General features: G+C 39.2%; 1 protein-coding gene across 1 annotated transcript in view; it reads right to left on the reverse strand.

The window, feature by feature from the left end:
- abcc5 (ATP-binding cassette, sub-family C (CFTR/MRP), member 5) overlaps window positions 1–27,807 on the reverse strand; it is a 38,546-nt gene that overhangs the window by 10,504 nt on the left and 235 nt on the right. Inside the window, exons 2-18 of the mRNA XM_083552846.1 lie at window positions 25,485–25,657; window positions 18,888–19,036; window positions 16,148–16,303; window positions 14,098–14,242; window positions 10,255–10,488; window positions 7,645–7,818; window positions 7,401–7,548; window positions 7,172–7,320; window positions 6,974–7,081; window positions 6,517–6,858; window positions 5,617–5,688; window positions 5,393–5,517; window positions 4,959–5,031; window positions 4,619–4,822; window positions 3,934–4,077; window positions 2,596–2,695; window positions 373–557 (exon numbers count right to left, since the gene is read on the reverse strand). Of these exons, the coding sequence (XP_083408972.1) occupies window positions 373–557; window positions 2,596–2,695; window positions 3,934–4,077; window positions 4,619–4,822; window positions 4,959–5,031; window positions 5,393–5,517; window positions 5,617–5,688; window positions 6,517–6,858; window positions 6,974–7,081; window positions 7,172–7,320; window positions 7,401–7,548; window positions 7,645–7,818; window positions 10,255–10,488; window positions 14,098–14,242; window positions 16,148–16,303; window positions 18,888–19,036; window positions 25,485–25,604 (2,628 nt within the window). The 5' untranslated portion in view covers window positions 25,605–25,657. The remainder of the gene's footprint in view (window positions 1–372; window positions 558–2,595; window positions 2,696–3,933; window positions 4,078–4,618; window positions 4,823–4,958; window positions 5,032–5,392; window positions 5,518–5,616; window positions 5,689–6,516; window positions 6,859–6,973; window positions 7,082–7,171; window positions 7,321–7,400; window positions 7,549–7,644; window positions 7,819–10,254; window positions 10,489–14,097; window positions 14,243–16,147; window positions 16,304–18,887; window positions 19,037–25,484; window positions 25,658–27,807) is intronic.

The following is a 27,807-nucleotide window of genomic DNA, read 5'->3' on the forward strand; positions in this document are numbered from 1 at the left end:
CCTTGGTGAGAAGAAAATCATATCAAACAAGGACAGTATCTGATTCTACTCCTGTCAGCCAAAAACAAGAATCTGAGTCTACCAAAATGGGAAGGCTGATGATTGTCAGCAGATTGCATACTGGAAAAACTGTCACGCTGTCAAATTTGGCATTAAAGCATGAATCCTTGGGCCTAAGCTATATAGTGTCTACATTTCAGACTCCTGCTGGTGGTGGTGTAATCATGTTGGGGGTACAAACAAAGCAACAGGAACCGTTCCTGTTAAAACACAACAATGCAAAACTGAATGATCTTTACATTCACATTAATTCAGGGACATTTTAAGAAACCGCTCCCCACCCATGGCCCCACCAACAAAATGTTCTCTTACCCCGCTGCCCTGCTTGATCCAGTAGCTGAGCCACCAGTTACTGAAGGCAGTGCTGCCCATGTTGAAGATGAAGAGGACCAGAACAAAAAGGAAGACAGGCCAGCCCCCTAAAGCTTGAATATACACTCTGTACACAGCACAGGGGACCGAACCTTTCCCGTGCTCTTCAGCTTGCATCAGCTGACCTGCAGGAACATTAAGACAGTGAGATATATTAGTCTTTTCCATTTTAAGTGATTTAGGGGTGTAACGCAACAAAAATCTGAATCTATACAGTGATCAGATTATTCGTATCAGGTTTCAGATTTGAAATGAGTGCAGTGTTGATCGGATTTGTATTTTTTAAATACACCAAACCACTTTTTGCCCACAAAAAAACCCCCAGAAAACAAAAGGTAAAAACGGCAGCATAATCTTGGACATACATTCTAGCTCTAATAATTCTTTATTTTATAGTACAGGTTAAATTGTGTATCTCCTGTTTACAGTGCTGTGAAAAAGAATTTGCCCCTTCATGATGGAAAAAAAAAGTGTTTTTTATTTATTTTTTGCATATTAGTCACACTTGATTGATTCAGATAGACCAGCTAATTTTAATATTACACAAAGATTTCTTTAACCACGGTTCATTCATGATTTAGTGGGTTACTTTTTCACATAGGGCCGATCAGGGAACCCTTTTTTCCTTAATAAATAAATAAATAAATAAATGAAATCATCATTTAAAAACTTTGGCTTTGTCTAAGATTAAATTGTACTTGATGATCTGCACTGCAAAATCAATGCATGATTTAAGAAGATACAGATTAAAAACAAGTCGAATGATCTGCAAGTGCAGTAAGACACTTACACTTGGTAAGATTTCTTGAAATAAGCAAACAAATATATCTAGGCTTCGAAAAGAACATTAATATTAAGCAATAAAACACTTATTCCAAGCAGTCGATTTAGTCAAATTAACTTAAAACTTGCTTGTTTATTATTTTTTGAACAGTTTTCTTAATTTGTGTCAAAAGATCTTAAAACCAGAGCTACTAAACAAGAGAATCCCTAATTAAATAATCGTCATTATACATTCTGAAGAATACTATTAAACTGAAGATCACGCATACATGCGTAATTTCAACAATTATGAATTCAAATGAAGACGGTCTTATAACACAAATGAGTCACGATGCAAAAACAAAGCGAAATCATTACTTGATGCTTCTCAAAATAGTTAAACTTATTGCAACATAAAACTAAATTATTAAATGTAACTGAAATCAAACTACAGAACATAAGTCATGTGTATAAAGAACAAAGTTCCAAAAAATGAAAACCATCCTGGATAAGGTTTGGAAAGAGTGTGGTGACTTAATACTGCAGACTCATATTTTGTTATTAGGTTATAAATAAATGTGTTGGTGTCGACTAAAAACAAGCATTTGGAATAAATAATATTAATAAACAAGTCCCAAGTGTGATTCCTGAGCATTTTTACTGGGCAACCTTAAAACCAGTTATTACAGCCAAAATAAAGCCTTAAAAGATACAAGGCCTGGAATGAAGTCTCTGACAGTAACTAGGTAAATAACTTAATCATGTAAAATAACAAAAGTTTTACTAAGTAAAAAAAAAAAAAAAAGATACATAAACTTCAAACAATTATAATCTGCTCTTGCATAGTATGTTATTTAAAAAAAAAAAAAAAAACAAGATCAATAAGATTTTTATGGCTAGAAATAAAAGTCTTTACTAAATGAGAAGTTTTTGCAGTGCGAATCATTCAAGTGTGACAACTAATAATAAAAAATTATTTAGAATGCGTCATCAGTTCGTTACGAAAAGCCAAATAATGGAATAATCAAAAGTGCTTGGAAACTGTGGTAAGAAATGTTGTGTATATCGAAAAATCAATAATCAGGAGTTTTTCAAGAGCACTGCAAGCTGCCATCTCGACAGCTTTGCCATTAAGTTGCACGACATGACCAGTGACGTACTGTACAATATCTCCTGAGATTATCTAAAGTTAATAGTATCAAAAAAGACATTAGATTATGTCTTCTGTAGCGATAGATGTGATTCCCCTAATTAGAAAATGTTCTTTGTGAGGTAAATAGCAGCAATAGCAGCCTGGCAGCAAAATGACTTGAGGACATATGGAGCTAAAGTACCTCCTGATAGTGATGATGGTTGTGTGCAGTGTTTTAGTGACTCGTACATTCACAGTACTGTGCCTACCACCAGTGTTCTTGATGGGAGCTTTCTCCTTCTTTACAGATCCTGCCTTGGCTTTTTCGCCCCGTTTCTTCAGAGAACTCCCGGCAGTCTTGTTTGACAACTATTAAAAACATTTAAACGAACCTTAGTTAATGATCATCATTGATTGTTTTACAGACATTCCTGAAATCTATCCGGAAGCCCGAGGTGCCTTTTCACTTTTCAGCCCTGAGCTGAAAGTAAATGTTGCATTATACTAAACTGCATTGTATTAAAATCAAAGCTGAAAACATCATGTAAGTGAAGATGTAGAATACAACTTGCAAGTTGTATACTGCATATAACTGTTTGGGACCCAAAAAAATATATATAAACTTAAATGTTCTTGAAAATCTATTCAAGCGAATGAAACAAATAGAACACATAACTTTGTAATCTGCTTTACTTATAGTTTAACTTTTAAAAGTACACATTTTAATGTGTTACAGTAAAAGTACAAGACAAACACAACAAATTTTCCTTTTATAGTATTTTATATTTTGTAGACCACTAATGAGAATCATTAAGCTGCTCCTTATTTTGTATGTTTTTTCCAAATTGGACTCGAATTGGATTGTTTAAATTCATCTCTTTTTATTTGACATTTTTTGCAATAAAAACAAAATGTAATATTAAATTAAACAAAAACAAAAAAAGAGAGATCTATATCACTGGCTATTTTTTTTTCTCTTCCCATATAGGGTATGGCGAGCCAAATCAAAAATCACCATCGGCCAACTTTCATGAGCCCTAGTTTGTGCATGTGTGTTCTAAGTAGTTTGGTAAAAACAGATGAAAATGGTGAGAAAAAATTATACGGAAAATGGAATAAAAATAAATAAATAAATAAACTCTGAGGATCAGACAATAACTAGTGACATTTAGCAGGAAAATTGCCTGTGAAGCTAATTACATAAATAACATGGCTAATAGTTAACAACAAGGTTTCTGGTCGTTATGGTATATTTTAACAGTTTGTGTTAAACCTGTTGAATATGAGTTAGTTCACTACCTGATGGCAGGAGGATATGTTTCTGATTTTTGCACTGCCATAGGTCTTAGGATGTTTTTAATGAGCTTAAATGTGAATAGATGTTTTTGGGACTTTAAGGAAAATTAATACATTATTTCAGCCCAAAGTAATAGTTATAACATTCCCCAGAACAAGCACAAATTGACATGTTCCTGAAATAGAAACAGTAATGGCAATTTTTCTTTGCTATCCAATAAATATATATTATGAATATGAGAAATGAGGAAAAGTTCTTGAATAATCCCATATTTGTCTCTCGGGTACATCAACAGATCGGCGGGTCTTACCTCGATAAAAGGGGCGTCTCCGAGCTGCAGGTTGTTAAACATGGCAGCGTAATCGCCGTTCAGATTCATCAGGTCTTCGTGGCTTCCCTTCTCGGTGATGTTTCCCTCACGCATAAAGATCAGTTCATCGCAGTCCACTAAGTACTGTTTTAAAAGATCATAAACGTGTGATTCGAATGCTACATCTTTATTCATAATAAATCAAATTGAAAAGGTTGTGAATTTACAAATCGAATTAAAGAAGTTATTACGTAGTACAGGGGTCACCAAAATGTTGCCCGTGGGCACCAGGTTGCCCGCAAGGACCACATAAGTCACCCGTGGGCCTTCTAAAATTAGCTCACCCATAGCACTATTTACCAGTGAGCTGCATCTAATTTTTTTTTTGCTATTCTTTTCTAAATCACACTTGCATTGGTGTGAATTTGAAAACGAGAATATTAAAATATAGATGACTAGATATAGAAAAATATAATAAATTATTAATAATAACATATAACTAAAGGTAAATTGAGCAAATGTATTATTTCAGAAGAGTGTTTCAAACTGGTAGCCCTTCACATTAATCGGTACCCAAGAAGTAGCTCTCAGTTTCAAAAAGGTTGGTGACCCCTGACAGAGTACATTTCCGACACCATGAATCAAATATGAGCGGACAATTTTTACGTCTAAACCGTGTCCCTACCTGTAGCTGGTGGGTGACAAAGATGATGGTCTTGCCACGCAGCTGCTTCTTAATAACGTTGTTAAAGATGTGGTTGCTCACATGGGCATCTAGAGCACTGAGAGGGTCGTCCAGGATGTAGATGTCCCTGTCACTGTAAAGAGCCCGAGCCAGACTGACTCTCTGCCGCTGACCACCGCTCAGACTCGCCCCTCGTTCACCGATCTAGCGATCAAGATAGGAAATGTATACACGGGCTACTTCATACACGGAGAAGTAGCTTTGCTCTATAAGATTTATTGAAACTGATTGGTCAGAAACACTGACTAATTTGCAGATGACTCCCATATTTACGGCTTACCTCAGTGAGGTCAGAGTTAGGAAGTAGGGACAAGTCCAGTTTCAGACAGCAGGCACTCAGGACTGCCTGATACCTATGACAACAAAAAAACAGAGGATGTACTAAGAGATGGAGAAGTGGTGACCCATAAATGACCTCATGGGACAACATGCTTTGTTAATCTCCATATATTACATGGTAATCTAGCAATTAAGAGACTTATGATATGAAGTTAAAAAAAAAAAAAAAAAAACTGGCCTTTTCTAGAGGTCATGCGTAATAGAATCGGACTGTCCAGCATTTTCTTAGAGTTTATCTGCTTAGACAAATCTAAAAACTAATTACTGATATTTGTTAAATATGGCAATTACATGACCTACAGCAGCAAAAAAGTACTACTATAAAATCCTTTCATCAACACCATGAGACTTTTCATCTTTGACTCTACAACTCACCTTTCTTCCTCATAATCCTTCCCGAAAAGGATATTGTCACGAAAAGTCGCATTAAGAATCCAGGCTTGCTGAGCCACGTACGCAAAATTGCCATCGACTGCCACCGTTCCCTCAAGTAGAGTCATCTAATTAATGGACAGAACAGTGTCTCACCCATGTCCCAGAACAGCCTTATTCTTGTATGGATCAAATGGTTATGAGCGATGATTAAAAAGCATTGTTACCTGGCCAAGAATGGCAGAGATGAGTGAAGTCTTTCCACTGCCAACACCACCACAGATACCCACCAGCTTCCCCTGTAGATAGGTGGAAAATAAAAGACATGATTAGCACATCACACTAAAGATTTGTTCCTGCATGCGATTCCTAAAACTATAAAATGATGATACACTGCGAAACACATGGTCATAAGAACGCTATGTGCTTTTTGAGCATTGCATTCCACATTTAAACCCAGTTTGCTTTTCTAATTCCTTCCACTTAATTTTGGAGTGTGCTTGTGGAGGTTTGTGCTCATTCAGCTACAAAGTGTTAGTAAATTCAGGTACTGATGTAGGGAACGTGAGTAGGCCTGGGGTGCAGTCAGCGTTCCAGTTCATTCCAGTATAGTGTTTAATAGGGTTGAGGTCAAAGCTTCTTCCAGCATCTTCGTTCGAGTTTGATTTGTGCGCAGGGCACATGCTGGAACAGGTTTGGGTCTCCTAGATCAACTATAGGGAAAATTTCATGCTACTGCATTCAAAGACCCTGTACAATTGTGTGCCATCAGCTTTGCGCCAACAGTTTGGGAAAGAACCACATACAGCTGGGAGAGTCAGGTGTCCCAATACTTTTGACCCTACAGTGTACCTTAAACCCTTAAATGTTCTGTCATAACATATAACAGTGTTTCACTATGTAAAAGTGTTCCAGATGTACTTGCTTTATGTAGCTAGGAACCCGTTAATCATAGAGTCAACCAATACAGTGTTACCATAGTAACAGTAAATATTACTTCACGATTGAGGACGCATGTGTTTTATTGTATGCATGTATAACATCCTATGAAGGAGAATCAAGATCTGATTTCACAAGTCTAATCACTAGGAACTTGCATGATATAATCTGAATTCTAGAATCCGAACCTTCTGTATGGTGAGGTCGATACAGTGCAAGGTCCTCTGCAGCCGTTGGCTAATGGTTGGCACAGGCAGGGTGTGGTCTTCTGCCCCAGAGGGTATTTCAGTCAAGAGACGTCCATTATGCTCCTCCTCCGCCATGCCGCAATGACTCGGATCCTCTTTCTGGTATCGTTTCTTGCGCGCCGCTCTCTGACCCAGTCCAACGTAGGGAGTGCCGCGCGGCGTAGGCTGGGCGCTGTGCCCGCCTGTCTCCCAGGCCAGACTCGCCCCGCTCAGTTCCACAGATATGTCTGTGTTCTGTGGTTGCTCGCGGATGGTCTTAATCTCGGCCATCAAGAGAACGCTCTGGAATATCACACGAGCAAATAACGAGACAGAAGGTAAAAACAAAACCACAAATTGATATTAATAAGAAATTCCAGCTAAGAGAACAAAAAAAAAAAGAAAGGAAACCGCTCACCTTGAACCTCTCCATCGCGACAGATGCTTCAGAAAGGGACTTGACTGAGAAGGGGGTGACTTTCAGGGCAAAGGTCATAGCATTGAAGATGGTCACAACAGTAAATGCCTGTAGAACGGCATATGTTCAGATAAAATACTCAAGACAATATGAAGTGCAGTGTCCTGGCAGCTACAAAAGAGGGTTAAAAAACCCTACCTGAGCAGCAGTGAGGTCATAACCTAGCAGCATATGGGTGGAGAAGGTAGCCACGCTCGCGATCACCACGACAATGGGAGCCACGCCAACAGTAATACTCTGGAAATATCCTGTTCGCTCCAGGATCTGACGTTCTTCATCTCTTATTCCTGCGAGATAACATTCAGAGTGTAATTCCAACTACAGATTAATTAAGCACTACAAGAAACCGAGGCACCAGGACCCTTACTTCTGAGATCTTGTGAAAAAGCCTTCACCCAGGCATACATCTTGATGAACTTAATGTAGTTCAGGATCTCGTTCATTTTCTGAACACGCCGATCCGTCACAGCGACTCCCTTCCTCCTGAAGTAGGCTGTGAGTCTGGAGCTGACCATCTATTTTAAAGAAATCGGGTTCAACGGAATGTTTTTAAGACGCAAACGTCTTCAGGAAACCGTGTGCAGGAAAAGCTCATATGTAGAACTGCTTACCATTGTAGGGTAGAAAAGGATGAACACAGCAGAGCCCAGTAGAGATGTGGGTCCAAGCACTGAGAGATTGTAGGCCATCCCTAACACGGCCACCAGGGGGCCTCCTGCCAACAAGCTGCCCATGGCTGCTGCCTCGAACATACGCTGGCCATCGCTGGAGCACATGTTGATCAGCTGAAAACATCAGCACATTCATAAGAATACTGCAGAACATTTTTATTTTTCTGCAATATTAGCTTCTCCACATATGTCTGAATTTTCACTTAGGCTATATTTAACCTGACTGACCGTCTACAGCTACAGATGGATAAGCAAAAAAAGATTAAAATCTGGAGGAATAAATCCAATTCTTCCAAACATACTCCTCCAGGTGGCGTTTCGACAGTGATGCTGTAGAGTGCTGTCTAACATGCCACTCCAATGTCTCCCATGAGATTTGGTGGCTGTGAAGGTCACAGAATATGATTTACATACACTTTCAAACCAGCCCTTATGCCCTGAAGATTTGAATCGGAGATGTGTTTATTCCAGCAGAGACCAATATCCAATAATCCAATCAATATCTCAATAACCAATCAGAATCAATATCTCAAATAATAAGAATAACCCCGTAGAATAACAGAACCACGTTTTTTATTACATGTATGCCATTTGGCAGAATTCTGGGAATTTTGCTGCCCATTAGCCACCTTTACCTTGTAGCTTACACCTGATCAGGTATAACATTATCACCACCTGCCTAAGACTGTGTTGGTCCCCCTTTTGCTTCCAAAACAGTTCTGACCCGTCGAGTATCAACAGCAATAACTTCTTCAGCAATTTGAGCTACAGAAGCTCGTCTGTTGGATCGGACCACACGGACCAGCCTTCGCGCCCCACATGCATCACTGAGCCTTGGCTGCCATTGACCCTGTCACGGGTTCACCACTGTTCCTTCCTTGGACCACTTTTAATAGATACTGACCACTGCAGACCAGTAACAGCCCACAAGAGCTGCAGATTTGGAGACCCAGTCGTCTAGACATCACAAATTCGGCAAATTCGCTCAAATCTTTAGACTTGCCCATTTTTCCTGCTTCTAACACGTCAACTTTGAGGACAAAATGTTCACTTGCTGCCTAATAAATCCCTCCCACTAACAGGTGCCATGATGAAGAGATAATCAGTGTTTTTCACTTCATAATGTTATGTCTGATCAGTGTATTTTTTCCCCATTCTCACACTTTTATAGGCATTGTTTTTGACTGGCCCTAAAATACTGACCTACAAATTTGTCTATATGGTACACAAATCTGCTAAAAGGACTAACTGGAACTAGAGGTGTAGCTGCATGTGTACATAATAAACTGGTTCCTTGTACAGAAAAAAAAAATCTATACACAATATGGACAAAAGTTTGTAGACACCTGAGATTTGTTCGTGCATTCTGAACATTCCATTCCACATTTGCAAAATAACCTCCACTCTTCTGGGAAGCTGTTCCACTAGATTTTGGAGTGTGCTCGTAGAGACTTGTGCTCATTCAGCTACAAGGGTGTAAATTGGATTCAGGTACTGATGTAGGGTGAGGAGGCCTCCCCCTAATTCAATCCAAAGGTGTTTAATAGGGTTGAGGTCAGAGATTTATAACAGACACAAGATCTTCCACTTTAACCCGTGTAAATTATACCATTCAATGAACTTAGTTTGTGCAAAGGGGCATTGTTATGCTGGTACAGGTTTGGGTCTCCTAGTTTAAGTGAAGGGAAAATTTTATTCTACAGCATTCCAAAATTCATCCTATATAATTGTGTGCTTCTAATGTCGGAGAAGAAACACATTCAGCTGGAAATGGCAGGTGTTAAAATACTTTTGTCTATATGTAAGGGGGTGTAACGGTACACAAAATTCACAATCTTGGATATTAAGTAACGGTTCGTTGGGGGGGGGGGGGGGGGGGTTGGCTACTTGGTTGAAATAAAAATAATAATTAAAAAAAAGTAATAAATTAAATTAAAGTAATAGAATTTTTTATATTGTTGGTTTGAAAGAGGCAGATGTAGAGGGCATCCGTATGGAGACGGATGATCCGCTGCGGCGACCCCTAATGGGAGAAGCCGAAAAAAATAAGAAGAAGCCACTATTATTATATTGATCAATTTGCGAAATCGATGGAATTGACACATTAAATTGATTAAAGCAAAGGAAATTTTGAATTAAATAGTTGACATTTGTTAAACCCCATTTGGATGTATATATAAATGTGTGTGAGTTTAGTTTACATTTAATATTTTATTTGAAAGTGATGATCTATTTAACTGTTCTACTTATAATACTTTACCAAATGCCTCCATTCCTTCCATCCTTCATTTATTCACTCTCTCGATATGTGGAATCAGGATCTTCTCCTCTTAAGAGTTCCGTAAAAACGTTGCCGATGACAGCAAGAGGCGGCATAAAATGCCAGTGCGATGACTAGACACGCTTGCGGACCACCACTTAAGATCTGAGTTCTCTCATGAACGTATTAACCATGTTCCCCACGTTACGAGGATTCCATTTGATACACATGTGTACCGTTACACCACTATCCTATAGTGTATGTCTGCATCCTGATTTATAAGAACTCACCTCTCCAAATGACTTCTCGCGCAGGCTGCGGAGGTGCAGGATCTTGTGGAAGGCCATGGTGAGGATGGCGCCGCGCAGGCGCGTGCCCGTGCGGTAGTTGAGTGCCCAGGTGAGGGCAAGTGACCAGGAGCGCAGAAGCTCTGTGCCCAGCATACCAAGCACCAGCAGCAGGCCGTATGGCAGATCAGGCTCACTCTTCTGAGTGTACTCCAACAACCGCCTTACCACAAAGGCCTATAGAGAAAGGGAGGACGAGCAAGGGGGCGACAGGACACAGCACGCGTGACTGAAGGCACACACGCACACACCCACACCTCCTCGCATTAACAGTCCTACCTCGCTTCGCATTTCTTAGGCCTAGCTGTCGTATATAAAAAGTGCACTAGATATCGTATCGAAGCGCACTGGATATCCTATCGCACAGCATTAGATGCTCAGAACAATGGACTGAATGGTGTTCTAATCATTTTAAAGAAGTCAGTGATGGTGTAGCAAATTCTACTGAGAAGAAATAGCATCCATTTTAAGATTGTGTTCTAATTATTTTACCTTAGGTGGCCCTTTTTCTCTACCCCTTCGAAAAGAACAAGAGAGACAATGAAACACCAATAGCGCTAAGTTTCTGGACAAATTAAAAAGACATTGCACAGCTAAAATGTTAATACAGACATCCCTTTTTTTTGCGGATTCAAAGGCATTTTTACCTACAGTCACATCAGGCTGGGATACAGGACGGAGATGCACTTTTGTTTTAATACCTGAAAATCAATATCAGTTCAATAAAAAGAAAAACTAGGAGCAAAAGAGCATATAGGTATAGGAGACAAAAGACAAGAACAGCCAGTTGAGCATCACACAAACACCACATACACATCACTCATCATTTCACACACATAAGCATTCAGGAGACCTCATCATACACACTGAGAACATTCGCCACCATTCGCATATGGTTCATCACAGCAGCAAGATTTTATTTAACCAAAAAAAAAGAAAGAAAACAAAAGAAAACAAAAAAAACCCTTCAGTTTCAAAGTTGACATCCATGATGCACATTCATGAAATCAGAAAAGAAAAAAAAACATACCAGGAAAACAAAATATACAAGATGCAGAGAAAATAAACTGAATTTAAAAAACGAGTTTAGGTCAAAGGTCTTTCAATCTCTCATCGGCGCAAAAGTCATTTGTAATTTGTCAAATTGTGTACTGGAAATACATGTCTTCGTGTTTACTCGTAATTCAGCTCAGTGGATCAGCTTTTTTTTCTTTATTATAAAAAAAAAAAATAAAAATTCCCACAAACGATTACCAAAAAAAAAAAAAAAAAAGAAAAAAAAAAAAAAAAAACGACCACTACAGTCACTGAAGGAGTCCATAGATGACGAGTTCAAAGAAAAGCGTCAAACATACTGTACAAAGAAAAATGAAACGGGATTCGTAATGCACCAGGGGCATCTTGGCAGTATAAGAGGTTATGAGTCCAAATAAGACTTTCAACAGTAGAACACAAGTCCGGTTTTATTTCCTGTTTCGGGGCGGGAAAAATTTGCTTTGCTAAAATCGACAGTCCGTTCGTGCACAGCTAAATGATGGACATGGCGTCCACTTCAATTACAAATGACACATTAGACAGCTGCAAGCGTAAATCATTTTCCAAAACCAGTGACATTTCTGCTGGATCAAATCAAGAAACAATTTGTACTGTAAGGGCAAAATTAGAGATACGAGAGTGTGGAGCTGAGAGATTAGCAAAAAATTAATACAAATAAAAGATAAGGACAGAAAGAGAAAGAGAGATAAAGATGGAGAGAGAGAAAAAAACAGATGGGGAAAAGAGGGGAGGGTAAAGGAGCATAAACTCTTGATCCAGCCCTGCATAAGGAAACGTGCCCTTACCTCGCGGGCGTCATCACGTGTTCTGTCTGCCAGTGTTCACTCCGCTGGTAAAACCGACACCCTGTGGAATCTAAAGAATAGCCTCTGTCACATGTCTCTCACATGGGGCCATAGCCACCTCTGTCCCCCGAGCAAACCCCCGCCCAATACCACCCCAACCACACCCACATTACCATCTCCATCTGTTTGCCATCTTCCCAAAAATGTCACCTGACTAAAAAAGAAAAAAGGGAAGGAAAGCATTCCTTTAGCAAGATCGTCTGTTTAGAATGATCAGAAAACATGGACACCAGTGTGTTTTGAATATACGTTAATAGGCCGTCTGAGATTTTTTGGGTCTGGTGTCCTCCAGAGGGTGAGGGAGGCAGAGACTTGCCGTGTCACCATGGAGGGACAGTGACAGAAGCTCTCCTTGTAAAGCCAGTTAGCCTATCCTCCTAGCCTCCTGAGGCACCTTGCGCACACTAGTGCTTTCGAGTCAATGCCATACAATACAAGGACGTCTAGGACCTCTGGTTAGTCTGACTTCAAAGATGATTTCAGTTGTTTCACTTCTGGGCACTTCAGAACACTTACCTGGGGGGTTTGGACACCGTTTCGGTGCGGTAACTGAAATTTCGATATGCGTCGTACAACAAAAATCATTGAAAATGTGGTACACTATAAAAAGGACAAGGACACAATAGTCCCCTTACCCAAATGCAGTAATCTTTAGTTTGGCAAGGAAGCTAAGACACTGATGTATCTAGGGAAGAATTGCACCAATTTGGGAACATTTAAGGAAGGGTAAGACAGACTTCCTTAATTGTCCGATGAACTAATCTTGACGGTTGAGTAAAAAAACGAAAGAAGAAACCATTAGTCATGTGATTGACTGCACTGTGGTAAGGGGAAAAAACTGCGTCGATTTATTTATTTTTGGCCAAACAATTGACCCTAAAAACCAACGAAGTTCCAAATTTCCCTTAAGACGTCTCAGGAAACCTGCATATCCTAAAATATACAATGGGTTGTCCTAAACATCTGATGTACTCACCAATGCCCCAGCAAGTGCTGTGAAGAACCCAGAAGTAAAATAAAATGGAATTGCCCCTGAAGTGATTAAGCCCTCCTTAATAACATGAAACAGATCTAGAGGGAAAGACAAGTGGAAACCTTTCCAGGAATGCAATATCAATTCATAATATACTTTTTATATTAAATATATATATATATATATATATATATATATATATATATATATATATATATATATATATATATATATATATATTAGATATATATATATATATATATATATATATAGATATATAGATATTATATATATACACACACACAAACCAAGTGCATGAAAGTCTCTTTTTGGCCATTAGGGAACAATGTAGGTGTGATGATTATTATTATTTTTTTTTTATCCTACAAAGAAAAAAACCTGTGATGAAACTAAGAAATTTCATATTCAGACAGGGAAGAAAACATTTACTTGACAGCTTTGGAAAGAAAAAGAAAAAAACCTGAATAGAAATAAAGCAAATAAAGAAAAGTAAAATAAAATAAAACAATTAATATCTAGTAAATATGCAAGGTAATCCCAGAAAATATCATATAAACATTCCCACATTTTGGTTTTGTCATGTCACTTTTAAAACGCACTAAATAAATAGCACTACATGTGAATGACCCATTATCGTAATTGTATTTTGGCGTCCACACTTAAACACGGTAAATGGTAACAACTCGGGGTAAATTTTACGACACGTTCCTATTCATCCTATGCACCTTCCCTGCCCCCATGAAAACACTCACCTTAGCGTTTTGACCTGAAGGGGCAGGCTTCGGTCAACCTCTGAGCTAATGATATATAGAAAGAGAGAGTGATAGACAGCAAAAAGGAAGAGAGGAAAGAGAGAAAAAGAGAGGCAGGAGCTGAAATGGTGTTACTTACTGGGCCGCTGAAGCCCGCGAGCTGAGTGACCACGAGGCACAGGACGGAAAACAGCATCCGGGTACGACAGAACAGCCAGACAACACGGTGGAGAGAGGCCTGGTCCCCTCGCTCGTTCAGCTCCTTCTCCCAAAGTCCTGCCAGTCTGCACACACACAAAGTCACACCGTCGCCATAAACCACCGATCGTCCGTCCGCATTCAGTTGTAGCGATTCAAGCAAAGAACCGAATATTGAATGAGTCACATACAAATCCAGACAGTAAACAGTACACAATGCACTCAAATAAACAAGGGAGAAAAAAAATATATATAATATATACACTATATGAACAAATTTATGGACACCTGAATACAAGATTCATTTTTTAACATCCCATTCCACATTTAGTCCCCATTTGCTGTTAAAATGACCGTCACACTCCTGGCAAGATGTTCCACTACATTTTGGAGTGTGCTTGTGGAGATTTGTGCTCATTAAGACACAAGTAAAGGCAGGTACTGATGTAGGGTTCACCCCTAAAGTTTGAGGTCAGGGCTCTACAGGAGGCTACGCGAGATCTTCCACTCCCAACCCATGTAAACTGTATCTTCATTGAGCTGGCTTTGTGCACAGAGGCATTGTCATGCTGGAACATGTTTGGTTCATCTAAGAAAATGTTGTGCTATATATAGTATATATATATATATATATATATATATATATATATATATATATATATATATATATTATCTGTATTGTCTTGTCTATAAGCTAAGTGTATAGTGTTGTTATAGTGTTGTCTTTACTTTTGAGAGTCAACAACAACTGGAACCAAAATTCCCTGTGTGTGTGTCAACACACTTGGCCAATAAACCTGATTCTGCTTCTGCTTTATCAAGTTTAGCAATCACTACAAACTTCTATTTAAAGAATTTTTATCTGTATGTTTAGTACATTTACATCTGCCTTACATGATCAAAAGGAATAGGTGGACGCTTCAGAAATCAACATGGGACAGTTAAGAGTTGGAGATCTCCTAAAAATGATACTCTGAAGAGAAATAAAATTGGGGTCAAACAGTCTGAGACAATTTTTAAACAACAACAAAGAAAGCAAATGTTGAAAATCTTGTATATTAATACTTAGGATTTTATACTATTTCTAGGCCCCTATTGAATATATGCAAAGGTGTGATATTGACCCTGTTTATTGCTTTGCACAAAAGTGTTCCTCGTGCCTAATTTCTTCTATCGAAGCATGTGTTCAGATGGCACTCAAAGATTTTACAATGCGCTTGAAGGCACAAACTCCAATAAAGTCCATTAAGTGCAAGAAAAAAATTCAAGTGTTTTCTATTAGTGACGAATGCAATATTTTCTTTAGTGGTCTCAGACCTTTAGGCCTCAGTGTGTATCATGGGCAAGTGTTAGAACCTGGCCATAAAGACATCCTTTAGAGAAAAGTAGACACTCATAAAAAATAAAAATTAAAAACTGGAGAAGACAATCGGCCGAATATCTAAACCCTGGACCAGCTCTATGCGCACAGTATTCCAGAAGGTTGCATTTTATAGGCCTGACTCCCAGAATGCCAACACTGACGCACTCTCCCTAATTCATCAACGAGAGGAGATCATTCAGCAGAGTTGCCCTATTCAGGTGGGATATTACGGAGGTAATTCAGCAGACATGGTTTCTTGTGGATATATGTTCCTGACAACATGAGGAATCAGGTTATAGGGTTTATGCCTCGACCACATCTTCATGGAACCACCCTAATCACACATTAGTATCGACTCCTATAGATTCGCCACCACTGTAGTGTTTTAGCGATAGATTTTTCCAAAGCCTGTCCGCAAATCCCAGTCAGGACCCACGCTTCGCAAGCCATAGAAACACCAAAACTGATATCTAACAATGTCATCCCAGAGTATATAGTACAGACTAGGGATTTGAGCTTCACTCATAAAACAATTAGGCTCATGTTGATGTGTTTTAAGACTACCGAACTTTGACTATGAGTTAGTTTACTGTATAAGGGGGAAAGATCCAGATGGTTTTATACTGACCGTTTGCCATTGGTCTCACAGCTCTCCCACTGCGATATAGCCCAAATGTCCTCCAGTAGAAGCTGGCCTTTCTTGTGGGCCATTTTGGCCAGAGGCGTGAGCCAGCTTAAGGTCATGAAGGAGAAGAAGCCGGCGTTGTCCACTGGATGTTCATGCCTGAGACAAACATCGAGAACTTTAGTTTGCTTGGAAAAACTTCCTTAAGCCTTTTTACTTTTATGACACAAGTTCCTATAACTTACATTATTATTGGCTATAAAAAAAATATATATAAGCAAGAAATCAAAAGCACAAAACCTTCCAGCCTGAAGACTTGAAGCCCTGACACTTGAGATTCCTTCCATTAATGTTAAATAAATCTGCTAGTGTGTGTTTTATAGTGTTACTATAGAAATGACAACACATTAGTTGTATCTGTAAAGCAAAATCAAAAGGACTTGTTTTACTGTTAATTAGCCAACAGCTTCAGACTAATCAGAAGCGAGAATCTGTTCCATCACTTTGGTCAAGTAAAATAAAATAAAAAGAGGAAATGGTATTACGCCACTATACGAGGTGGTTTTTAAAAGAGATTCGAGACTGGCTCTGTTTACAAAAAAGTACTTTATGTATCTACGTTTACACACCATCACCTTCAAACTAGTCCACTTGCACAGCAATACAGCGCTCCCACTTCCAATTTTAGGAAGAGGGGGAAGTCCACATGAGCCAAATCTGGCGAGTCGGGTGGGTGCGGAAGTGAGATCATGCGTTTCTGGCGTGAAACTCACGTGTAAGGGGAGAGCTCGGTGACAGAGTGCGCACGTGGTCAAAATAGCAGACATCGTAATGCACGTGGTCACCAGTTGCACAGCTCCTGATGTACACAGGATGATGTCTTTCAGCACATTGATTTATAAAGGTCTGTGCTCCCTGTGACTGTGCGTGCAGCCTTGAGCGGCAAGTGTTGGCATGTTACAAAACAAGTCTCGAAACTTCTTGATACCACCACATGTGTGTGTTTAAACATACATATATATATATATATATATATATATATATATATATATATATATATATATATATATATATAGTGAGGAAAATAAGTATTTGAACACCCTGCTATTTTGCAAGTTCTCCCACTTAGAAATCATGGAGGGGTCTGAAATTGTCATCGTAGGTGCATGTCCACTGTGAGAGACATAATCTAAAAAAAAAAAATCCAGAAATCACAATATATGATTTTTTTTAACCATTTATTTGTATGATACAGCTGCAAATAAGTATTTGAACACCTGTCTATCAGCTAGAATTCTGACCCTCAAAGACCTGTTAGTGTGCCTTTAAAATGTCCACCTCCACTACATTTATTATCCTAAATTGGATGCACCTGTTTGAGGTTGTTAGCTGCATAAAGACACCTGTCCACCCCATACAATCGGTAAGAATCCAACTACTAACATGGCCAAGACCAAAGAGCTGTCCAAAGACACTAGAGACAAAATTGTACACCTCCACAAGGCTGGAAAGGGCTACGGGGAAATTGCCAAGCAGCTTGGTGAAAAAAGGTCCACTTTTGGAGCAATCATTAGAAAATGGAAGAAGCTAAACATGACTGTCAATCTCCCTCAGACTGGGGCTCCATGCAAGAACTCACCTCGTGGGGTCTCAATGATCCTAAGAAAGGTGAGAAATCAGCCCAGAACTACACTAGAGGAGTTGGTCAATGACCTGAAAAGAGCTGGGACCACCGTTTTCAAGGTTACTGTTGGTAATACACTAAGACGTCATGGTTTGAAATCATGCATGGCACGAAAGGTTCTCCTGCTTAAACCAGCACATGTCCAGGCACGTCTTAAGTTTGCCAATGACCATTTGAATGATCCAGAGGAGTCATGGGAGAAAGTCATGTGGTCAGATGAGACCAAAATATAACTTTTGGGTCATAATTCCACTAAACGTGTTTGGAGGAAGAAGAATGATGAGTACCATCCCAAGAACACCATCCCTACTGTGAAGCATGGGGGTGGTAGCATCATGCTTTGGGGGTGTTTTTCTGCACATGGGACAGGGCGACTGCACTGTATTAGGGAGAGGATGACCGGGGCCATGTATTGCGAGATTTTGGGGAACAACCTCCTTCCCTCAGTTAGAGCATTGAAGATGGGTCGAGGCTGGGTCTTCCAATATGACAATGACCCGAAGCACACAGCCAGGATAACCAAGAAGTGGCTCTGTAAGAAGCATATCAAGGTTCTGGCATGGCCTAGCCAGTCTCCAGACCTAAACCCAATAGAGAATCTTTGGAGGGAGCTCAAACTCCGTGTTTCTCAGCGACAGGCCAGAAACCTGACTGATCTAGAGAAGATCTGTGTGGAGGAGTGGGCCAAAATCCCCCCTGCAGTGTGTGCAAACCTGGTGAAAAACTACAGGAAACGTTTGACTTCTGTAATTGCAAACAAAGGCTACTGTACCAAATATTAACATTGACTTTCTCAGGTGTTCAAATACTTATTTGCAGCTGTATCATACAAATAAATAGTTTAAAAATCATACATTGTGATTTCTGGATTTTTTTTTTTAGATTATGTCTCTCACAGTGGACATGCATCTACGATGAAAATTTCAGACCCCTCCATGATTTCTAAGTGGGAGAACTTGCAAAATAGCAGGGTGTTCAAATACTTATTTTCCTCACTGTATATATATATATATATATATATGACAAAACACACACCATGCTTAGCCTACACTTGCTTACTTGCAGGTTGAGCGGAAGGGCTTAAGGACACCAACGCTGTGGTGGTACTTGCTTCGGCCTTCTTCCTCCTCCAGCTCTTTAGAGTGAGTGACGCTGCCTCCGTCCAGTGGGAAGCCGCCTTCGGCTCGGCCTGCAGTTTCAAGAGCATCCTAAAATACACACAGACAGACACACACACACGCACACAGGCATGAGTCAGCAATTTTATTTATTTTTTTGCTTCTGCATAAGAAACGAATTATTATACCAACTTGACAGAGCAAAATGGGTAAAAAGGAAGTGTAAAAATGTTAAGGGAAAAAAAGAGCATGACTCGGTTCTTTGCTTGTTTCAGTTCTCATAAGCAAACAGCTCACGTGGTGAAAAACTGCATGTTTAGTCACAAGTACTTCTCAGAAAGAAAAAAAAAACCCATGATTTGTCATTTAACACACACACACACACACACACACACACACACACACACACACACACACACACACACACACACACAGCAAGTCTGGTTTAATAACCCATCAATAAACTTCTATACCACTATCCTGTCATCCGGGTTGGAATGTGTCTAAACCAAGATGTCTGCCTTCTAAAAAATGTGTCCTTCTTGAAGCGCAGCTTTGGGCAAGCTGCATGTTTAATTCATCACACACTGGAATGGGAGTTGAAAACATAAAAAATCTAAAACAAACAAACAAACAAAAAAAAAACAACAACAAACGTGTATACGGTTCAGGGGCAAGCACTTCCTGCTTCATCCAAACTGTAGCAAAGATACGTCACAAAGCAACAGAAAACAAACACCTGATGCTCAGTGACATCCTACAGAGGAGCAAAAAACACATATTCAAGGACATAAACAAGCAGGCTGTAACAGCTGTCCATAAAAAGGCAAATGACTATTATGCATTCCAACTTTTATGAAAAAATTCATGCCAATCTGGTCCATTTGCCAGTAGTTTATCTTTCAGATTTGAGTGCACAGCTTGCAATTTAGAAGTCAGTCCAGTTCCACCCAGTTGCCCTTTCTCTAACAAGCTCTACCATGCCAAGCAGGATTATAGCATCATTAAATCACCAGTTGTTAGCAGTTAAACTGCCATTGAAGAATGGGAACCATGCCTGCAACTAGTGCTGGGCGATTTGTTTTTTTAATGAATTCGAATTAACTTTTAAAGACGTTTAAATTTTTTATTAAAACTGTTGGCGCAATCAGATACATTGTCATTGCACCAATGGCATTATAATTAAGAGACAATATTGTCCGCCTTATTACTTGCCCACACGTGAGGGCATTCAATGTAGCAATGTAATGTAGAAATAGCGTCCAACATCATGGAGACGGATGACTATTCACTTCAGGATGACCTTGTGCCAAAGAAAGTTAGTAACGTTCCCTCTGTGGTTTGGAAACGACTCGGATTTGAGAGGTCAGATGTTGAACAAACTTTCGTCAAATGCAAAAGATGCCAAAACTCCGTTGCAGCCGGTATTGGCAGCACCACTACTTTATTCCAGCATTTGCGACTAAGACACCAAGCTGAATGGGAAGAATGCTCAAAGTTAAAAGATAAAAAAAAAAATTGGTATCATTTTCTAATGCTGATTGGATACATGCTAAGAATAGTTTCTGCAAAGATACTTGTTTAGAAAATTTTTTTATATTTAATTGTCCAAATGAACACCTTAGTTAGTGTAAATGCATTTTGTTAACGAGCGATTGGCGCATTTCTGTTTGACCATTTTTATAAAAATTTTCATAATATCGAAGGTGAAATTAAAACCTTCAACGCAATGCACATTCATTCACGGTGTCCTTTTCTTTACTCGGTCACTAAACATTTGCTTTACTCATCCGCCATGTCTCAAATCAAGCATGAAACTCTGCCATGACACACACACATATCCGGCAATTAAAACCGTCCGTGTGGAAACATAGCTAAAGTTCATTCGGTGTCCTGATGATTTACATAAATTAAAACACCACAATTACTTTAATCAATGTTCTTTATGTTCTTTGTTGAAGGTGTTTGCAGTAATAATAAACATACATTTGCATAAAGCATTCATAATGGTCCATGGCAATGTTGATTAGAGTATTAATAACTTAAAAAGTTTTATTTTATGGTACAATCAGAACAGATAAAAATGTGCGATTAAGTTGCGATTAATCACGAGTTTACTTGTGCGATTAATCGCGATCAAATATTTTAGCCCTAATTTATTAATACCATGTTGACCACTTTATTTATGGAATTCCCACTAAAAATACAACATTCCAAATAGTTTTTCAAATTACTAATAGAGAGAATGTTACTTCAGTCATGTTTGTTGTAGTTATGTTTTAAGTTGACTAGCTACACATTAGAAAACGTCAAAATCGTAAATAAGTCAAACATTAAAAAAAAAAAAAAAAAAAAAAAAGAGATTTTTTGCTACATCCCCCAGCCCTACCTGCAACTGACCAACCTGGTACCTAACAAATACACCAACTCCTGCAGCACAAATACTGGTGGCCAATGTAATGCTTAATCATTAAGCCATGAGTTTCTTGTTCTCTTACCCATATCACAGTGGCCGTGGTACCCTTTAGCAGTTAGTTTAATCTTCAACTTCCACATTTATTTTATTATACCAACATATTCGGTTACATGCAAATGTTTTTTTGTAAAGTAAATTGTATATGGACACCTGACTTTTTCAGCTATATGTGCTTCTTCCTCAAACTTTTACCACAGAATGTCTCTGAATGCCGTAGCATTATATTTTTCCTTCACTTCAACTAGGAGACCAAAACCTGTTCCAACATGACAATGTTCTTGTGCCAAAAATCCAGCTCCATGAAGATGTGCTTTAAATAGAGTGAAAGACTGAACACTTGGAAGGAACCCAATTGTAATGCTGACTGCACCCTAAGTCTCCTTACCCTACACCAGTACCTGACACTAATGCCCTTGTGGCTATCAGAGCACAAATCTCCACAAATTCAATCAAAAACTCAGTGGAACATCATCCCAGAAAAGTGGAGGTTATTATAACAGCAAATGGGACTAAATGTGGAAAGGGATGGTAAAAAAAACGCACACATACGGTTGTGCTACATGAAATAAATATGTCTCGCGTGTGAAAACGAACATCACGTGGCGTCAGGGATTCGCCTCTAGAGGCCGATCTTGTAAATGACAGCTGCCCGGAAGTCGATTTTTGTTGATAGCCGATAGTTCCAGCAATCAAAATGCATGTATGGTCTGATGTTCAACATTAATCAACATCTCCTGACTGAATTCGAGGATAAAACAGCACTGTGGGAGAAAAAACAAGCAGGATTATCTGGTTACTAAAGAGGAACACAGTCAGAATAAGACTACACTCGGCTCATACGCTCCAATTATTTACATTGACACTTAACTGGTAGAACATGTCCTCTTGCCTTCATTATTTGCAAATCGGAGATGTCTATGAGTCTCACACGCACACATTAGTCACAAAATCATTAACCCGAACATCTAACAGTTGCATCAAACTCTGACTGGCCACTTTGCTTCAAAAACCATGAGGCTGATTGACCCAAATCACAGAGAAACTCCTTGTAAAATGACAAAGCATAAAGTGTGCCCTAGAGTTCGCTGACGTGAGACTGCAGACTGCCTGGAATTTGTCATGCGCTGCATAAAGCCACTGCTTTGTTCCCCCTCAGTGAAGAGATTCTCAGTCTAGCAAGAGATGTCGCAAGCCACACGCAAACTTCTACTCCTTTCCAGAAAACATAGTTCATTCCAGCAATCAGAGAACACCTGCGCAAAGACAGGATGTCCACAGAAAATAGACCCGGAGGGACAATTTCCACGAGTAGAATCTTCTCAAGAAATGCTACTTGAGAGGGAATAGAAAAATCGCAAAAACTGCTTTAGGATTTATCACAGGTTCCCAATAGTCTGCTATTGAACCACAAATGAAACTCATTTAGAGTGAAGGATAACTTCAGTGCTGCCTTAAAATACTCGAAAAACATTGTGCTTTGTACCTGCAATCGACTGTCAGTACGCGTTCCTACTATTGGTTGCCATAGTAACAGTTACAAGTATCTGGCATTCCACTTTTTAGAACAAATCAGGAGTGCACCCTACCGTCTTCAATCCCATCGGAAAGACCGATAGTGGATTTTACCAATTAATCAACCGATAGTTTTGAAAAGAGATACTGGATAAAAAAAAAATTACGCACCATGTTAAATAGTAGTGAAATTCATTGCAAAAAGAATAATAATAAAATAAATTAACAGTTCTGAATCATGAAAATAAGCGTGAAAATAAATATTAATATATTAATAAATAAAATTGTAAATTAATAAATTAGGAATAAGAAAATATATATATTATAGCGCTCTCCCTGCAGCACGCGGTCTCTTTTGTAAAAAAACAAACAGCAAGTAGTGTCAGTGATTCGCCTCTAGAGGCCGCTCTCGAAACGACAGTAGACAGGAAGCCAGAAAATTGGTACGGGTTTTTGCAGACAGCCGATAGTTCCAGAAGTTCTATCGGTGCCGATTAATCAGCAAAACCGATAAATCGGTCGACCTCTGCTCTGCACCAAGCTTCATATTTATGTGAAGTTAAATCTTTCATAACTTCCTCAACCACATTCCTGGACACACACAATTTTCTCATGATTCAACTCTTATAAAGATTTACCGCAGGTCACTGCATGTTTAAACTACAGCTACTACAAAAACACATGCAGCCTACTTAGAGAGCCTATTGACAAATGAAACACAAATATTGAATGAGAAATAATACACAGCTGGAAATATGTGGCAAAAGAATCAAAACAGGGTGGTGGGAAACACCCTGTGGACTGTTACAACAAGAAAAGGGAATTTGATCATTTTTTAACAGCTGCACATCCTGGTGTGTTTTATTTCCATTAATAACATAGCTGACCACTTCTATTTCACATTTATTAAGGAATCATACACTGTTGATTTTTTACATTTTAAAGTCATGGAACATCCCTGAAACGAGTTCACCTGTTATCATATACACCTGATCAGGCATAACATTATGACCACCTGCCATATTGTGTTGGTCCCCCTTTTGCTGCCAAAACAGTCCTGACCCATCGAGCATCAACAACATTAACTTCTTCAGCAGTTTGATTTACAGAAGCTCTTCCATTGGATCGGACCACACTGACCACAGCCTTCGCTCCTCACGTGCATCAAAGCCTTGGCGGCCCATGACCCTGTTTATCACTGTCCCTTCCTTGGACCACTTTTGATAAACACTGACCACTGCAGACCAGAAACATCCCACAAGAGCTGCAGTTTTGGAGACGCTCTGACCCGGTCGTCTAGACATCAATATTTGGTCCCTGATTTTTCCTGCTTGTAACACATCAAATTTTATGACATAATGTTCACTTACAGCCTAATAAACCCCTCCCACTAACAGGTGCCATGATGAAGAGATAAATCAGTATTATTTATTTCACCGGTCATAATGTTATGCCCGATTGATTTATATTAAAAATCGCTATAAGCGTGAAAACATTTATGTCGCTTGTCAATCACAGCAAACATAACTCAAATGAATGAACCAATCACAGGCGTCTATGAGCTCATCTATGTGGAAGAGGGTAGATGGCGAATACACAGCGCTGTTTTAATGAGCAGCAGCTGTAAAAAGCTTCAAAATGTCCCTCTCTTCAATTGTGATATGATCTGGTTTGTCAAAGGGGAACCGGAACGCTAACAATAGTAGCAGAAAGTCTAAAAGTAAAAGTGTGGTGAAAATTTTTTTTTTTTTTTTATAATAAAATAAGAAAGTATTGAGAAATGGCCTTTGGTAGAAAACAGTTACCTTAAAAAGACGAATATGCAAATACGGTGCAGCTAAAAAAAGAAAGGAAAAAAAAAAAATTGGAACATGTCGCAACCCTGGCTTTTCTGAATGAAAACATTTGGGGGAAAAAAAAAGGTATTCTGCATTGCAAGGAAAGCCCCCTCCCTTCCACACCCACTCCGTCCCTCCTCACTCTTTCTTTCCTCCTGTTCTCTTTCCTCCTGTTCTCAAACACAGTCACGTTGCACGGCCACCTCAGGCAAGAGACGGAAAGGAGGGGGGGGGGTCGACCTATCGGTTGCCAAGGCTGCCCTACGCATCAGTGAAACTCTGCGATGCCATTGGCAGTCGTTACCAGAAAGGGCGGGCTCGGGTTATGTAAACAACCGAGCGCAGCAGAAAGCAGGCGGCCAATCAGAATCCGGCCGGACAGCCCCGGTGGAATACTGAACGGAGGGGAGAGAGAAAGAGAGCGAGGTAGAGAGAGAGAGAGATAGGCTTGACGGTGCAAGACAAAGAGAAAGAAAAGGGCAACAGAAGACCCTCGCCTGACACGCGGACAAAAAAACGCTGATTGGTGAAAGCGAGCAACAATACGAGGGAGGGACGCAACGTCCAAAAGAAGAAAACAACAGCTGTACGTTCTTCAGCGCTAACCGCGGGCCACTGCGTCAGCATCATCCCACATCCCTGAAACTGACACTCTCGCTGACAACACAATTGGGCCTGGACACAAACATGAAAACATTTAATAGACACTGACCTGGACGTTGGTGAGCTGGAAGTGCTCCACTTCGCTTGCTGGTAAAACCTCTCTGCAGGGAACGGCCCTGTACGTAGGACCTGCTGCCGGGCAGTCCTTTCCCAAATCATGTTCTTTCATCTTTTATTAGCAACCATAGGAGCGCTTTAATGGCCTCCACGCTAAGCTTTTACCTATCCAAGCCATCAGAGACCAGAAAAACATGTCAATGTCATGGAAAGATGAAAAACATCTATACATAACCAACAGATCACTTTTTGTGTAATAAACAGATGAACAGTTTCAATACATGCTTTACTGTGTATATGGATATAAAATAATAAACACAAACTCTAATACAATATGTTATGGTATCACAACTGCCTAAAATAGATCATCACAAAACCTGCAGCTGATCCGAGAAGCAGTGAAAAAAATAAACACCTGCTTATGGCTAAGAATCATGTTTGCATGAGCACAATTGTCTTCTAAAATAGCGGCTAACTTGCATCATTCTCAGGCTGAAGTTTTAAACGAAAACAGACACAACAATAACCGAGGTTTTAAATAAAAACAGACACAACAATAAATATCTCATTATTATAATACTATTATTATTATATTATAATGATGCTGCCAATCAGAAACAAAAGATCAAGGTTCTGGAACATGATAACTTACTACTACTAGTATAATAAAAGCATCTGGATAGAGATGCAGCACGAATTTGACTGGTGGTCGAAATTGTGGTCTTGGTTCATTTCATCTTCAGGTCATAGCTGATGGGTTTTGTCTTAACTCAGTCATTTAACATTCTTGAGACACAATCGAGACCACAAATAGGTCCTGTTTTCTCCATCCTGAATTACAGTGTTTAATGACATCCTCTGAAGCCCACCATGTGGGACAAGTGGACAAACATGTTGAAAAGGGAAGTTCCCCCAGCGCATGGCCAAGAAAGCAACACTTTCTTAATGAGTTTTCGCATCCCACGACTGACTGCACTGTTTTGATCTATAAGCTGTTTGGTGTAACTGTCTGATCGATACATTTTTTGATATACCTGATAATTTGATCTATAAACTGTCTGATGTAACTGACTGTCTGATCTATAAAGTGTTTGATGCTAGTGACTGATCTATAAAATGTTTTATGTTACTGATTGTCGGATCTATAAGTTGTATGATAGAACAGACTGTCTGATCTATAAGCTGTGTGAACTAACTGACTGTCTGATCTATAAACTGTCTGATGTAACTGCCCATCTGATCTAAGACCTGTCTGATGCTAGTGACATATCTACAAACTGTTTTATGTTACTGATTGTCAGTATTTTGAGTCGTATGATGAAACAGACTGTCTGATCTATTAACTGTCTAATGTAACTGCCCATCTGATTTAAGACCTGTCTGATGCTAGTGACTAATCTACAAACTGTTTTATGTTACTGATTGTCAGTATTTTGAGTCGTATGATGAAACAGACTGTCTGATCTATTAACTGTCTAATGTAACTGCCCATCTGATTTAAGACCTGTCTGATGCTAGTGACTAATCTACAAACTGTTTTATGTTACTGATTGTCGGATCTATAAGTCGTGTGATGAAACAGACTGCCTGATCTATAAACTGTCTGATGTAACTGCCCATATGATCTAAGACCTGTCTGATGCTAGTGACTGACCTACAACTTGTCTGATGCTAGTGACTGACCTACAACTTGTCTGGTATAACTGTCTAATCTAGAAACTGTTTGATGTTACTGACAGTCTGATCTATAATGTGTCTGATGTTACTGTCTGATCTATAGCTTGTAGGATGTAACAGACCTATAGATGTATGGATGTAACCGTCTGTCTATTCTATGACTTTTCTTACGTTACTGCCTGTCTGATCTATACGCTGTCTGATGTAAACACCTGTAATGTGACGTTCTCTAGAAAGATGGTTGAACTTGACTTTGACCGCACTCTTTATTTACTCATCACTGACCCGGAGCACCAAATGAGCAGGATCTTTAATCCAGCAATCCGAGAAATAACAAAGCAAGCATTTATCTCATTTATTATTATTCATTTATTATTATTATTATTTAAACCTTCGACATCTTCACAGAGACTGGTTGTTTTTAGCTACATCACCAGACCACCATTAGTCTAAATCAGACCACCATCAAATGCCTCAAAATAAATATATCTCCATAGAAAAACACTTATATAATATAAGACAAACACATATAATAATCGACAGCCATCCAGCTGCTTCTTTTATTTCTGTTCGATTTATTCGCTTGTTTTCCGTTCAACTTCACATCCGACCATTTATCACTCTACGTTATTTATAAT

The sequence above is a fragment of the Silurus aristotelis genome (assembly GCF_946808225.1).
Source record: "Silurus aristotelis genome assembly, chromosome: 10".
NCBI lineage: Eukaryota > Metazoa > Chordata > Actinopteri > Siluriformes > Siluridae > Silurus > Silurus aristotelis.